General features: G+C 43.3%; 1 protein-coding gene across 2 annotated transcripts in view; it reads left to right on the top strand.

The window, feature by feature from the left end:
- Positions 1-31: 31 nt before the first annotated feature.
- The window catches only part of CHD1L (chromodomain helicase DNA binding protein 1 like), a 31,210-nt gene continuing 17,187 nt past the window's right edge, over positions 32-14,054 (top strand). For both annotated transcript variants that reach the window (XR_012045460.1, XM_072881770.1), the window contains exons 1-12: positions 32-247; positions 1,478-1,590; positions 2,374-2,480; positions 3,691-3,805; positions 5,239-5,270; positions 7,309-7,390; positions 8,675-8,837; positions 9,180-9,335; positions 10,559-10,651; positions 11,115-11,211; positions 12,628-12,701; positions 13,804-13,914. Coding sequence is in view for 1 of the 2 variants with exons in the window: in XM_072881770.1 (XP_072737871.1) it covers positions 151-247; positions 1,478-1,590; positions 2,374-2,480; positions 3,691-3,805; positions 5,239-5,270; positions 7,309-7,390; positions 8,675-8,837; positions 9,180-9,335; positions 10,559-10,651; positions 11,115-11,211; positions 12,628-12,701; positions 13,804-13,914 (1,240 nt within the window). In the remaining variant the exon portion in view is untranslated. The remainder of the gene's footprint in view (positions 248-1,477; positions 1,591-2,373; positions 2,481-3,690; positions 3,806-5,238; positions 5,271-7,308; positions 7,391-8,674; positions 8,838-9,179; positions 9,336-10,558; positions 10,652-11,114; positions 11,212-12,627; positions 12,702-13,803; positions 13,915-14,054) is intronic.

Here is a 14,054-nt window from a genome sequence, read left to right as displayed (position 1 = left end):
CTCGGTCCTCGCCCCGCCTGCGGGCCGGCCCTGCCCGCGCACCGAGGGCGCCTGCGCCCCGCCCGGAGCTGCGGGGAGGCGGCGGGAGAAGCGCGGGGACTACCCGTGCCTGACAGGCCGGGGCAAGCCAGGCCTCCTCTGCCGCCCGCCATGTCCCGCTTCTTCCAGGCGCTTCGCCGCGCCGCCAGCGCCCGGGCGGGGAGTCCGGGCGTGGAGGAGGCGGACGTTTACCGGTGGGGTCTGACAGGTCAGCGGGCCGCCGCCGGTAGCCGGGCTGCCCGGGGGAAGGGGTGGTGAGGGAGCGGTAACGCGCGTTGGGGCGTCGGTTTCTGTGAGAGGATCGCGGGAGGCGACAGAGGGGCCCTGCGGCTGCCCAGTGCTGCGCAGCTGTAATCGTCTGGGCTCTGTGTTAACAACCCTCAAGCCTGAAATAAATGAAGGTGTAAATAAAGGTGGCTCCCGGGCCTGTAAAAGTGAGCCATAGCTGCTGCAGAGAACGTTATTGCTGCCGTGCTCGCTGCTCCGTGCAAACCTTCCCCAGCTGCTTCAGTCATGCTCTCCTCGGCTTTGCAGTTAGGTGGGTGGTTAGGCCAGGGGCTTCGTTCATCAGCCGCAAAGTGGGCCGATGTTGAGTATGAATGCTTTAAAGTGTTTTCCGCTGCCTGAAGGGTAGACATTAAAGGGGAGCGCCTGGGCTATCCAGCCTGCTTATGCGTTTTCCTCAGCTGTGGGGAGCCCATATTTCAATCTCTGTGCTAGTTTGGGTTTCTGTTTCCTGCGGGCTGGTGAGTTACTTCATGCCCTCAGCATTCATGCACCTTTCCCTGAGGAGGAGAGGGCAGCAATGGCGCAACGTTATTAATAATACGCAGCACTTGAGTCCAGGTACAAGGAAAGATCTTGAGAACTCCTACTTGGCTTGTTTTGCGTTTGTTTTGATATATTGTGCCCCATAATAAGGATTGCAATGGTGGTAGTAGCTACAGTGACCTACACTTGAGGCCTGTCCTAGCTTAAGTGTAGGAAAGCTGGAAAACATCTTATTGAGAAATGATTATTATACAATAGTAGAGTGTTACAGACATTTTCGGTAGCTTAAAGTGTGTCTCTGGATGTAGTACTTACATATTTTAAAAAGCGGCTGGAGCTGAAAATCAAGCTGTCTTTTAGGAATGCAAAGTAGCGGCTTAATTATCAGATTAGGTTCCTTGTACAGGCCTTTGTAATGACTCGGGGCATTTTTGAGTGTACAAGTTCCTGAATATTATTTAATATAATAGATTTGCTGTAACACTGGTGTCTCTGCTCTTCGGCCGGGTAAACCAGCTTTGCTGACAACTGTTGTGCTTTTCCTGCAAGGCAATTGTTTGGGATGGCCTGGTTTGTGCAGGACCTGTTTCTGGTAGCTTCAGGGTATAACTGTGTATAGAGTGTATTGGATGACTGTGTAAATGTAACAAATTGCTTTTATTCCCAGGCATTAAGCTTCGTCCCTATCAAATAGAAGGTGTAAACTGGCTGGTGCAATGCTACGAAGTCCAGCATGGCTGTATCCTGGGTGATGAGATGGGTCTTGGGAAGACTTGTCAGGTGTGTTGTTGTCTTCTTCTTATGGAAAATGATCTTTTCCTAATTTAGCCCAATGTTTCTGCAGAATGAAAAGAAATTCACCCTAATGATTGGTCAGTTAAGCAGCCCCATCCTGAAGTCTATACTTAAAAGAGAGAGCTCGTTGTTTCTTTCTTTCCTTAATCACTTAAAACCCCTGTTAGGTCCTGAGTGACACTCCAAAAAGGTGTCATGGTTTTGTAAAAAGATGCGTGGTCATTTTACACAGACATCTGAATATGTAATTCATAGTGCACAGAGCTGAAGGGACAATACACAGTCAGTACAGAGAGGATGATGTCGTTTTGATGCACCTGCAGCAAGATGATTTTTGGGTTTGTCAACACATGGATTAAAATTTACAGGTGTAAATTTTTCAGTGCTGCTTTTCGTTTGATAAGTTTTTAAATGGGTTTCAGTTTTGTTGGAAAATGAATGTTTGTGCTTTGGTTCAGCTGGTGGTATATAATGGGTCTTAAATAACAAACTGGTAATTTTAGAAGGTGATGTATGGTAGATCTTTTTTGTGACTGTGGAGAAAAGCCTTTGGAAAGGGGCTCCGGATATTGAGGTCACATTTTGGGTTCTAAGCTTTTTTGTCATCGATGGTGGATCTCACCTGACATTCCCTTAGCTCTGTTTTGTGCTAGAGAACCTGTGGGAACCAGCTACAAAGCTGAAGAGGTAGACAGTATATGTAGGTTCAGGCTATTGGGTTTAGCCCTTTCCTTATTATAAACAAAAATTTTTTTCCTTGCCTTCTAGACTATTTCTCTACTTCTTTATTTGACAAAAAAATTAACAAACAAAGACAGATTTCTGATACTTTGTCCTCTGTCTGTTCTGAGCAACTGGAAGGAGGAACTGGAAAGGTAAGTTTCAACAGTTGTCCGGCTCATCATATTCTTGTACAGCAAGTTACAAAGGTTCTTTTCAAATGGGCTCAGTCCAACAGTTTTCGTCCTTTCAAAAGGAAAAAAAATTAAAAAGGACGCTACCGAAACTACAAATCGGTGCAAACACCACTTGCAGTTAATGTGTAGTCTTTACAATGCTGTGGTATACATGAATTCATCTAACTTTATAGTATTTATGGACTTTCAGTACAAAAGCCCCCACTAGCTCCTTGCTTTTTATTGTTTTGTAACCCTCCATGCTCAGCCTCTCAGGCAAAATCTGCTGAAGACAGCCAGGATTCTGTATGATGAAAGGTAAGACCCAAGCTGAATAGTATCTTTCTTGGCATGCTCACATACACGTGCAAAATACATTACATCTGTGCATGCAACCACTGGGGTGCAGTGACTGTGCTGATGGCACACTTGCTGTGCCTGGAGTACATACATTTTTAAGCTGGAGCCCAAACATTCCTTTTAAGAGGAAGGGCAGAAAGTTAAAGATTAGAACAGAAGTCTGCCTCTGTGGCTGTCGGGCAATGCTGTCTCTCAGCATCTGAAGTCATCCAGGTTACATTCTGAAGTGAGCTGGCCTGAGTTGGACAGACTTGCAGTTGGAATAGTTGGGGGAAAGTACATCCCTTCATAGATCAGCAGTGAACAGCTACCCAGGAGGAACATTAGGCAAATATCAGTGGTGGGATTAAATGAGGAAGAATTTTATGGTCCCAACTCTTCCTCCATGGAACTGGATTTATCTGCTTTTTGACTAAGAGGATAGATTTTTGAGGCCCTGACTTGGACCTGTTTGCTACAGACATTGTTTGCCTTTATCTTAGCATTATTTAGGCCAATTCTTTGGTCCCAACTGGGCAAACTGTATTCATTAATCTGCTTCTCATGAGCTTTTTCGTTTCAAAATGGCAGATGGGCCATGAGACTGGTTTTCAATCATCTGCCTTGGACTTTGAGACCTAGGAGAACGCAGTTTATTTGGGACTTGTCCAAACCAGAACCAGCAGCTGAAGTGCCAACCTGAGATGCAAATTAATCAGGAAGGGGTTATGGATAGGAGGTTCTCATTATCTGTGCAGTAGCTATGTTTGATAATGGGGTTCAGGGTCATAAACACATGAAAGACTTAGCTTGGCTCACTGTTTTTTCTCTGTCTTTCTCTTGACAACAGGTTTGCTCCAAGTATTTCCTTTGTAACATACGTAGGCAGCAAGGAGGAACGACCCAAGCTGCAGCAGAACCTGAAAGAGCAATCTCACTTCCATGCACTCTTGACGACATATGAGGTACATTATGTCTTTGTCACTTGAAAGGAGGGCTCGAGTTTTTCCTCACCTTTTCCATTTGTCTGTACCACTCAGCTCATGCCTTGTCCTCTGTACTCATCTCTGACCTTCCTCGGTGATTTTCTACTCTGTAACCCAGTTCACCACCTGATCTAAGTTGCAGTTTTTGTGTCCCTAAGATAATCTACTTTAACCCCAGCTTTGCTGCATAGCTGTATCACACTTTGAGTAAAGAAAACAGACATGTGTCTGTCCTTAACTAATGCTAAATGGTACTGCATTGTCTTTGTATGTGCCTTACAGACCTTTAACATTTAATAGAAGTGTACACGTGTGATGTTTATTAAGATTCTATTAATCAGGCAATGCAAGAACACTTAGAAACAGTTTGCCTTTTTTGTGCGCTCTTCGGCATGCCCTCCTCAGGCAAAACTCTCGTTCCTGGACTGCAAAATGGTGAGGTTCCTGTTACAATTGATAGGGCTGAACCTGATCAATTTGGGCTGAATCTGATCGAAGCTCTCCTGAGAAGGTCCTGTCCTGCTGTAAATGGAACCAGTTAGAATAGGGTTGCTTCCTTGGTCACTGCTTTGGACTTTGCATGATCTGGTGCTTAGTTATCTGGAGTGGGAAAAAGCCCTTATTTTTCTCTTAAGAGTCAGTCCCACTCAGGTGTTACTTCATAACAGCACTTTGATTTAATTTTAACAATCTCTTAACAAACACATCAACTTGAAATTAGAGGAAAAGCATCTCTTACAGCTCCTCCCCCCCCCCCCCCCCCCCCCCCCCGCCTTCTGATCTCCCTTTCCCTTTGCCCTTTTGCTTTCCCTCTCTTCAAGTGTTTTGCTGTCTCTTCCCAATGGGAGCTGTGTGACCTATGTTGACCACTCTGAACCTGAATCATTTTCCACACTGCACAAGCGGAAGTGGGTAGCAGTGATAACCCTTGCCAATGTGATAAACGGAAGTGCTCATATTGAAGCAAGTCCAAGAAAGCAATCGACTGTATTGAGATATTCACTTAGCTAGGATTTTTCTTGTCTCTGTTGCTTTTGATGATAAAATTCTGTGCTTTTTAAGGATTTCTTTTGAGTGACCTGATTTCTCTTCCTCTGAATCTGAAGTTGGGCAAGCAACGTCAACACTTTAGGGTACTATCGGGTCATTGTAATAGCTTAGATGAATCCACTGAAGCATTTGTTTGGTTAGAGTGTAAAAGATTGTGGTGTTTTGCCAGACAAGAATTAAAATGTAGGATCACAACAGCTTGTGGTTACAATAGCTGTCATGTTACTTTCCTCAGGTAATAAGTGGCTTCATTCCACTTCCTCCATTCCACCATGGTTTGCAAATAGATAAAAAGATGTTGTGGTTTTTAATTGGTGTATTAACTTAAGTCATAAATCATGGTTCATTTCTTTTCATTGTAGATTTGTCTGAAAGATGCAGCATTTCTAAAATTGTGAGTCTCGTTTTAATTTATTCAAATTTAATTCTGCATGTCTGTCAGCAATTTCTTAAGTGTATGTTTGTATGTGTGTGAGATCCCATGCTTGTTTCACAAGAGCCAAGGACATTCTTTGCTTGTGATTAGAGCTTTGCCTTTACCAACTTTCAGTGAAGAATCTTTAATGTCAGCTAAGATGTACGTGAACTTCCCCCAAAGTCAAGCCAGTTAACTCAAAATAATATGATACGTAATGGCTTATAGCAGTACACTAAATAACAGTCCAGAAGGCTGATATTTAGAACAGAGGAGATCTTCAAAAGCTTCAGATTATAAAGGTATTAGATGCAAAATTTGCTGAAATTGACCTGCATTATACTATGCTAATCATGTGCTAATACCATATCCTGAAGTTTATTGCCTCCTGCCACCAGTCAGAACTGTGGAGGGTTTATGGAGCATTATGCTTTCTAGCGAGACTGATTATACAGCTGAGTTCAGCCTGTAGGAAGGATTTTACAGAAGCCTATGCTTGAAATGGGGAGGAATTTTCATATTTTTTAGTAACAGCACCAATGCCTTGCAATAGTGGTAAGCGCTGTGACAAATGCTGGGGGCAGCCAGATATCATGAATGGCTCAGGATCTTTGTACGAGCAGAAGCCCAGTGGCCCCCACTGACACAATTTTGGATCTCCCAGAGCTACTCAGTCCCACTATAGGCACCCTGTTGTCTTTCTGCAAAGCACCTGCCCTTGGCCACTGGTGGAAACAGCAGGTTGTGCTGGATGAACACATCATGGTAGAAGCCAGCCCTTATGAAAGGTAGCCATGGCCATGCTGTCCTTACAGTTTCATGTCATGTCCTGCACTGCTGCATATGATTCTGCTTATTTTGCAGCTTAGCCCAGGGAGAGCAAGTAACTAGCCCTAGTATCACAGAAATGTCAGCTCCAGTGCAATTTTCTACTTCTAAGGCTAGCACATAACCTCAAAGCCATGTCACTCAAGGGATTTTTTGCCCTCTAGTATTCCTTCTGAAAAAAGTGGCTGCTAATCATTTTTACCTTGTCCTTGTGTAGCGCTTTGTAAAGGTGGGTCAGAGTTATCGGATGTCTCATCACCACCATTCCTTACAAGCAGTGTAACAACACAAATGAGTTGAGCAAGAGCCCTGTTCTAATGTAGTGTGGAGAGATTCATTTGCTGGGCCTGTAGAATAAGAATAATGACATTTCACTGTCCTGGCAGTGGAGAACCACTCTTAAATAGCAAAGAGGGGAATCGAGGGACACAGAGGAGCTGTGGGGATAATGTAGGTGCCTGTGATTCCAGCCCTTGTATTTCACTGGGAAGACAAGTGTGTGGGTAAGAAAAGCTGGAGGGTCATGCTTTCACTCCCCTTCCCACCCATCAGCCAGACTTGACTATGTGGAAATCACTCTTGTGATGTGGGAGTTGAAACCCTAATGGTAAGCAGGCACTAATACTGAGGGTTGAAAAGATCTGGAGTTTGTATTAAGCCTAGTGGATCTACTAGGTCACCAGTGATTCTGCAGCCTACTTGATGAAACAAGGCATATAGCTGTATCAAGCCCAGAACAAGCTGAAGCTGCTGTCTTGGATGGTTTGCAAAAGGCTTGTAATCACTCTGCCATCACTACCTGATCATAGTTGTTGGGTTTTTGCAAAGATGCAAGCGCCTAGCTTCATGTCTCTTTTGCTCCAAATTGTAGACCTCCTTGAATGTTTGACTAACTTGTGCTTATGTAATTTTCCCCATAGAAATGGGGGTGGAGAGAGAAGCAATAAATTCAAGTGAATTTACGTAGTTTTGATTTCAGAAAAACTCATCCAGGCTATAGTTAAGAGGCTGCATTGGCTCTTAAAAACCAGTACTTGTGAATTCCTCCCACCCTGCTTGTGATGTTTGCTTGTGGTTCATGGGGTAGGACCATCTCAAGTTCAGCCACGCAGAGCTACCACTTATTTCAGTCTTTTTGTACTGACAAGAATGAATTGTCTGCCCCTAACAGAAGATGCTCTTTTTTCAGCTTTAACTGGGCTGCCTTGGTTGTAGATGAAGCTCACAGACTGAAAAATCAAAGTTCTCTGCTTTACAAGACGCTTTCTGAGGTAAAATAACTCATCCATCTTTTAGTGTCTAAAGCCTTTTTTTTTTTTTTTCAGTATAGCATACAGATTCTCTGTTCCTCTGAGTATTTATTAAGCTCTGGGCCACAACCAGTTTCCATCAGAGTTGGTGAACGTATTCCCATATTTAGTGGCAGACAGATAAAGGCCTATCTTGTTGGCTTTGTATGGAGGTGGGCAGTATTTGGAGCTTATCTCTCATTCTGACTCATGTTTGGGCTTGACATATTGGAGCAATCTGAGAGACCGAAAAATGTAAAGCATCCAGACATAGTGCTGAACCACAGGTGTGCTACTGAAGTGGCAGAAGTCTGGCTGACCTAAGACAATATAAAGTGACAAGAAGGTATCTCCAGCTCTGCAAGGGTGAAGGAACCCTTGCCTAGTTCATGGGACCTCAAGTCATGAACTATTGACTTCCATTGTCCCATTTAATGGAGCCACCTTTTTAAATTGAAATTAGTAGAATTGCTCCAGCTTCCAAAGCACCCTGCCAGAGTACAATGAATACCTGAGTGAAGGATACACTTCTTGTCATGGCAGTGAAACATGGGCATTAGGTCTGGGCTGGCATCAGCAACAATGAACTACAGTGCCTTGAAAAATAAATTTTTTATTAAATTCCTGAAAGTCTTATCTTCTGAACATATTGTCCATGATGTCTGTATTTCAGGAGCTTTGGCTGTAGTCACAAACAAATAGGCATGATTTGCCTTAGCTCTCCTCCTCACGCATTTTCTATTACCAAACTTGAGAGAAGACTTGCATTTTTTCAAATGTAACCATATTCCCCAAGTCTCTTTACAAGGATTACTGTAAGCAGCTTGGACCAGATAATGTTGCTGTGTTTGTCAGTTAGCCAGCAAATAGAAAGGGAACATAGTCTTTGCAGTTTCATTTCACTGTCCTATTCCGACAGCATTTTCCAGTCGTCTCTCATTACGTAACACTGAGTATGCAGTATTGGACCATAGAGTGCATGGATCTGAGAATTTTAATGGTGTCCATTTTGCACTTTGTTCTTATTTTCCTTACACTGTCTTCCTTGCATTGGTGCATCCTAGTTGTTTTGGTGGAGCTGTTTATCACACCATACCCTATGCTGGATGGTTTTGGCAGACATTTGCAGCATTCTGCGGGCAGTTCTGTGCCACCTGTCATCTTTAAGTTAAGCTTAAGAGTGGCATGGGTGGAGTTGTATATTAAGTAACTTTTCATTCCAGATATTTTCTCCTAATAATTTTGTTTTGTTGCTGGTTCTTTCAGTTCTCAGTAGGCTTCATCCTGCTACTCACAGGCACTCCAATCCAGAACAGCCTCCAGGAACTGTACTCCTTACTCAGCCTTATTGAGCCTGATATTTTTCCTAGGGAACAAGTGAAAGAGTTTGTTGAGTATTACCAAGCGATTGAAAAGGAGAGTGAGCCAGGTCAGTAATAAGCAATGTTGTACTTGAATCAGAACAAGATGTTATCTTGACTAGGAAGCAGACATGTCGTGTACCCTTTATTTGCTTTTTTTTAATGCTGACTAGCTTTAAAACAAAGCCACTAAAAGTAATGGTTACTTACCTAAACGTAGCTCTTAGGTATTTAAGATATGCATCTATGTTTTGGTTTCTCTGTTTGTAAAACCGGACTTGAATCATTTCACTAATAGATGTAAAGTTCCTTATACGTTTATTTTGAAAGTACAGTTGTGAAGGTACTGTATAAATTCCTTACATTTAATGCAGTAATCTCCTTTTTTTTTTTCCCCTGCCTCTGCGTAGCCAAAGAATTGCACAATCTTCTGCAGCCATTTTTGCTTCGAAGAGTCAAGTCTGAGGTGGCTGCAGACCTGCCAAAGAAGGTGGAAGTGGTTCTGTACCATGGAATGTCAGCTCTGCAAAGGAAGTACTACAAGGCCATTTTGATGAAAGATCTAGGTAACTGAGGGGTTTGAACCCTATCAGCTAATTTTAAAACCAAAATTAATTCCTTTTGTAAGTCCGTGCTCTGTTGTAGTGAAGGAGAAGATACTTTGGCCTGCAGAATATGCATAGAATGAACATGCCAAATTCAGTGCTTTGGGCTGCTTGATTTGTGGTTTTAGCTTGTGATAAAATAAGAGACGTATGAATCTAGAGCTGAGCTTTTGCACAGCTGGGGAGGGTCAGCTTCAGGATTCTGCTTTGGGCCATCCTGTAATTAAAAATACTTATCACCAGGTAAGCCTGCTCCTATCCCGTGTTTTTGTGTTCCGACAAAAGGGTGGTACAGGAAATTTTGGATCTGTGGATCTCTACAAATTTTCCAATAGTAGTACAGATTCCATACAGCAAATTTAAGCGTACTGGATGTAGATATGAGTTTCTTAGGAAACCACAGGGCCATATAGACAATGCAGCCACAGACTCTTACCATAATAGCTCACTCCTTGTCACTTCACATATGAACTAACTGTAACAAAGCATCCTGAGGTATGAGAGAGAAGGTATTTGCTTGTTGCTGAATTCCTCCTCTTCCATCTATGCATACCACATCATAAGCACTGGCAAGCCTTATGTGTTGTAGGGAAAGTAAAACTGGAGGGATGGAGACGCTTTGTTCTTCTAGGGCTAATGCCTGGTGCATCAAGGAGCCAATGGCACTTTGCATGCACATCACCAGGCAGGCTGAACCTTCTTCTTCTAAAGTCAGTATATGTGCACTTATTTTCTTTTTCTCCTCACAAAAATGCAACCCTTCTTAACTTCTGGTTGCCCAGTAGGTCTTGACTTTGCTGTATTACTTTTTTTGTTGGAAAATTCAAATGAACTGCACCAAATTTATTTAACTATTTTTTATGATTTCTAGATCTATAATTCACTCTTAGAAAAATGACAGTGACCCAGAAAGTTCCAGGTAGTTTTACAAGGCAGAGTAGTTTTCATTAGGGTCTCTTCCTGAAGTCCTGTGCAAAAAATGTGAGGGAAATTTTGTTTGGTCCATGAAAACAGATGCATTAGTCTTGAGATGGAAATTCAAATGCAGATATGATATGCAGAGAGAGATACTCCAGTGCTGAAGCACTGCAGAGCAGTGCTTGGTGCCCAGACGTTCCCAGTCACATCCATTGATGGAGCATGGGCTTTCCTGCTGAGTTCCTTTTCTGTGCTCTTTGTTCCAGATGCATTTGAAAGTGAAACAGGAAGGAAGGTTACACTTCAAAATGTCTTAATTCAGCTTCGGAAGTGTGTTGCCCACCCGTACCTTTTCAATGGTAAGACAGCACTCCTCTCTCTTGAAATAGAGAGAAATAAGTTTCTTGATTTACACAATGGTTTTCTATTATTGCTTGGCAGTGTAATGCTTAGAAGAAGCAAGTAATAAACAATGTTCTACTTGAATCAGAACCAGCTGTGAGTTTGTGATCAGTTCCAATGTATTGACAGTTCATCAATAATGAGGAATAAAGTAGGGGACTGTGTGAAGTCTGAGTTTCTTACTGCAGCTCTCCGCTTGTTTTCTCATCAATGCATCTACTCTCACCTAAACAATGAAATCACAGTGCTTTGTGAACTACTGAGGGTGTTCTTTAGAGACAGAGAAGGACCATCACTTCTCAAGCAAGCATCATGGGGGTCTGCTTGGCAATAGTTGTCAGTGCAGACACACTGAGGTTGACCATTGAGTTCTTACTTGCATAGTATTAGGTCTGCTTCTGAAACTCCTTTCTGTTCCAGGTATTGAGCCAGAACCTTTTGAGATTGGAGACCATATTGTTGAAGCCAGTGGCAAGCTGTGTTTGTTGGATAAACTCCTTTCATTCTTATATGCTGGGTATGTCGTGTTGGGGTGAGGAAGATAGGGTGGGGTTGACATAGGGAGAAGAGGTAAACTGGGAAGGCAAACCACCTTATTTAGCTATAGATTGAGCAGATGTTCATCACAACACAAGCACTGCCCTATTTATTGCATGTTACTGACTACCTGAAAGAAGTCATTTCAGTATAAGGAGCTGCATTAGAGGTGGTAGAGGAATGTCAAAGATTTTTGTAGCTTCCCTTTAAACATTTCTCAAAACACTAACTATCTCACATGTTCTCATATTTGCCATATTTGGGAACATGATATTCAGCATATCTGGTTTGACCATGGGTTTCCTGAGAGTAGCTTCCAGTGCATCAGTTGAGTTCCTTTATGCTACCATGTCTGTGTTAGCCCGGGAGGCAGAATGCATAGCAAATGTGAAGAAGAAATTTGACTGGACCAAAAACTAAGAATGAGCTGAAACTTCAGCTTTGGGCATGGCATTCAGAGCTCCTGGTGCTGGGATCTGGTGACTTCAGAATCTGGAACCCAAGGACCTTGAGTATTTACCTCCAGCTCTCAGACAGGAGGCAAATCAAACTGCTATTTGCATTCTCGTGCAGTCTGTGAAGCAGTGCCTCCTGCATGACACAAATTCTACCTTCTCTCTCAAAGCAATTTCCCTTTGACTACTACCAAAGAACAGAGCTTCAACAGATCTTGGGAAGTTCCGATGTGGTTGTGGAGGTCTTTGCCCTTCTGCTGTATAGCACCTTGTGAGTGGGTGCCTCTCCCTTGAATGTCATTGCCACAGGACCAGCCCTGTGCCATTTCTGGACTTGAAAACACGTGTTCTGCTCTACAGTGAAGTCTGATTTAAACAGCGCTGAGGCCTAGAGCTGGGAGGGAGGAGATTTGATTTCTCACTTATACAGGATTGTAGGCAGAGTTTGATCTTTGAGGATCATTTGCTGGAGGAGGAAATGCTCTACTGTCACAGAGATGCTGATCCTACATTTTCCCAGAATTTAAGATGCTTTGTAATGTGTGATTTGAGAGCAGTCTGGTGTGGCAGGTCATGTGGTGAGGAAGACCTTGTGATGCTAGGTTGAAGCTGAGGATCCTTTTAAGACAGGCTCCTTTGGATCCTCACCAGGCTGCATCCAGCCAGCAGCAGAGCTGTGCCACAGCCTTGTTACCTCTCTGTGGCTCCACGCTCTAGACATGGCAACTGATGATGGCACATGAGGCTGACTGGTTGCATCTGAATGTGGGGCTGAAAATGTGGTGAGGGAATGGGCCATGACTCTGTGAGGCTTAGTGTACAGAGGTGATGGGGCCTTGCTATGTAACAGTGACTGGTTAAGCTATTGTAACCCCTCTGCCACTCTGTGAAATGCTGTCACAGTGCGTTGAGGCTCATGGTGTCTCACATTCTTCTTCCAGTGGCCACCGTGTCTTGCTCTTTTCTCAGATGACTCAACTGCTTGATATCCTGCAAGACTACATGGACTATAGAGGTATGTGCTGCACACTTTGGCAGTAGAGGGCTTATCCTAATTATCTCTGCCGTATATTGTACTCTGATTTTGGTTGATCTACCTGGGATGGAGAAGGGACTGCGATGGGGATTTATTGCTGCTTCGTAGATAGAAACCATATTGTTGCAGTGGTGCTGTGAGTTGGAGGGTCTTGAGTTCAGCTCTTTGCTGTGCTACCACATGCCTGAAATGAGCTGGCACTTAAATGTTGTTCTTCAAAGTAGTTTCAGCTTTGGTTCTGCGATAAAATGGAGCTAACAGATGGCAGGGTAGCAGTGTTTCATTATATACCTGTGTTCAATTATGTACCTGAGTCCTGAAGTAATTGCACTGAAGGCAACAGGCTTGCTCTAGATTCAGTTTGTCCAGCACAAAATGCAAACTGGGCCACATTCATACCAGGAAATTAATTTTTGATTAAAACAGTTGTTGGCAGCGGGGCCCCAACGTGTCTGTGAGGGCAGGTTGGATCAGACCATTTTTGGCAAGGTTACCAAAGTGTTCTTGGGACATTTTCTTTTGTTTCAATCCACATGGCTCCATGCCTACTTAGGATTTCCCATGAAAGAGGCTTTTGTTTGGTGTTTATGGTTTTGGACAACTAATAACACAGGATAAAGCCAAATGTAGGGCCATATCCCATACTGCTTGCTCACAGTAAAGAACACATTGAAGGCCGTGGGAGTTTGCATAAGGCGGATCCAATGGTTGTTGGCCTGTTTTGTGGGGCCAACAGCCAGCACAGCATAGACTGAAATGGGACTGTGTGCTAACGTTCTTTTTCTTTGGCTCTGAATTTTCCTCTTGTGTTTCCAAGCAGTAAATTAAATGCTAAGTGTCTCTGCTTCAGATTCAGCTAAATTACCCTTTGCCGACAGTCAATCTGGAAGTCAGAGTCACTACTTCAGTTTATACAAGGTTTAACTGGGAAAGAATGAAGGAGTTGAAGGCAATAAAATGAGAATCAAGGCAGGAGTATTTGGCATAAGATTCAGGACAGCACTAAGACAACAGAGAATGAGGTAAGAGGGTAAGAGCATAGACAGAATTTCAGAAACATACATGTTGCTTGTTTGAAAAGGCTACAGCTACGAGCGGCTGGACGGTTCTGTTAGGGGTGAAGAGAGACACCTTGCCATTAAGAACTTTGGTCAACAGCCCATCTTTATCTTCCTGCTGAGCACCAGAGCAGGTAAGTAAGGAAAGGAGAGACAAACAATCCATCTTGCTTCTGCACTCTTCTTTTGCTCTCTCTGGCAAGATTTCGGGGAGTTCTGAATCCTGCAGAGCCTGTTCATGTGGGGGATTTTTGAGGGGGACAAGACACATCCT

The sequence above is a fragment of the Ciconia boyciana genome, chromosome 1 (assembly GCF_034638445.1).
Source record: "Ciconia boyciana chromosome 1, ASM3463844v1, whole genome shotgun sequence".
NCBI lineage: Eukaryota > Metazoa > Chordata > Aves > Ciconiiformes > Ciconiidae > Ciconia > Ciconia boyciana.
Note: the sequence above shows the minus strand (reverse complement) of the source record. Positions and strands in the feature narration are given on the sequence as shown.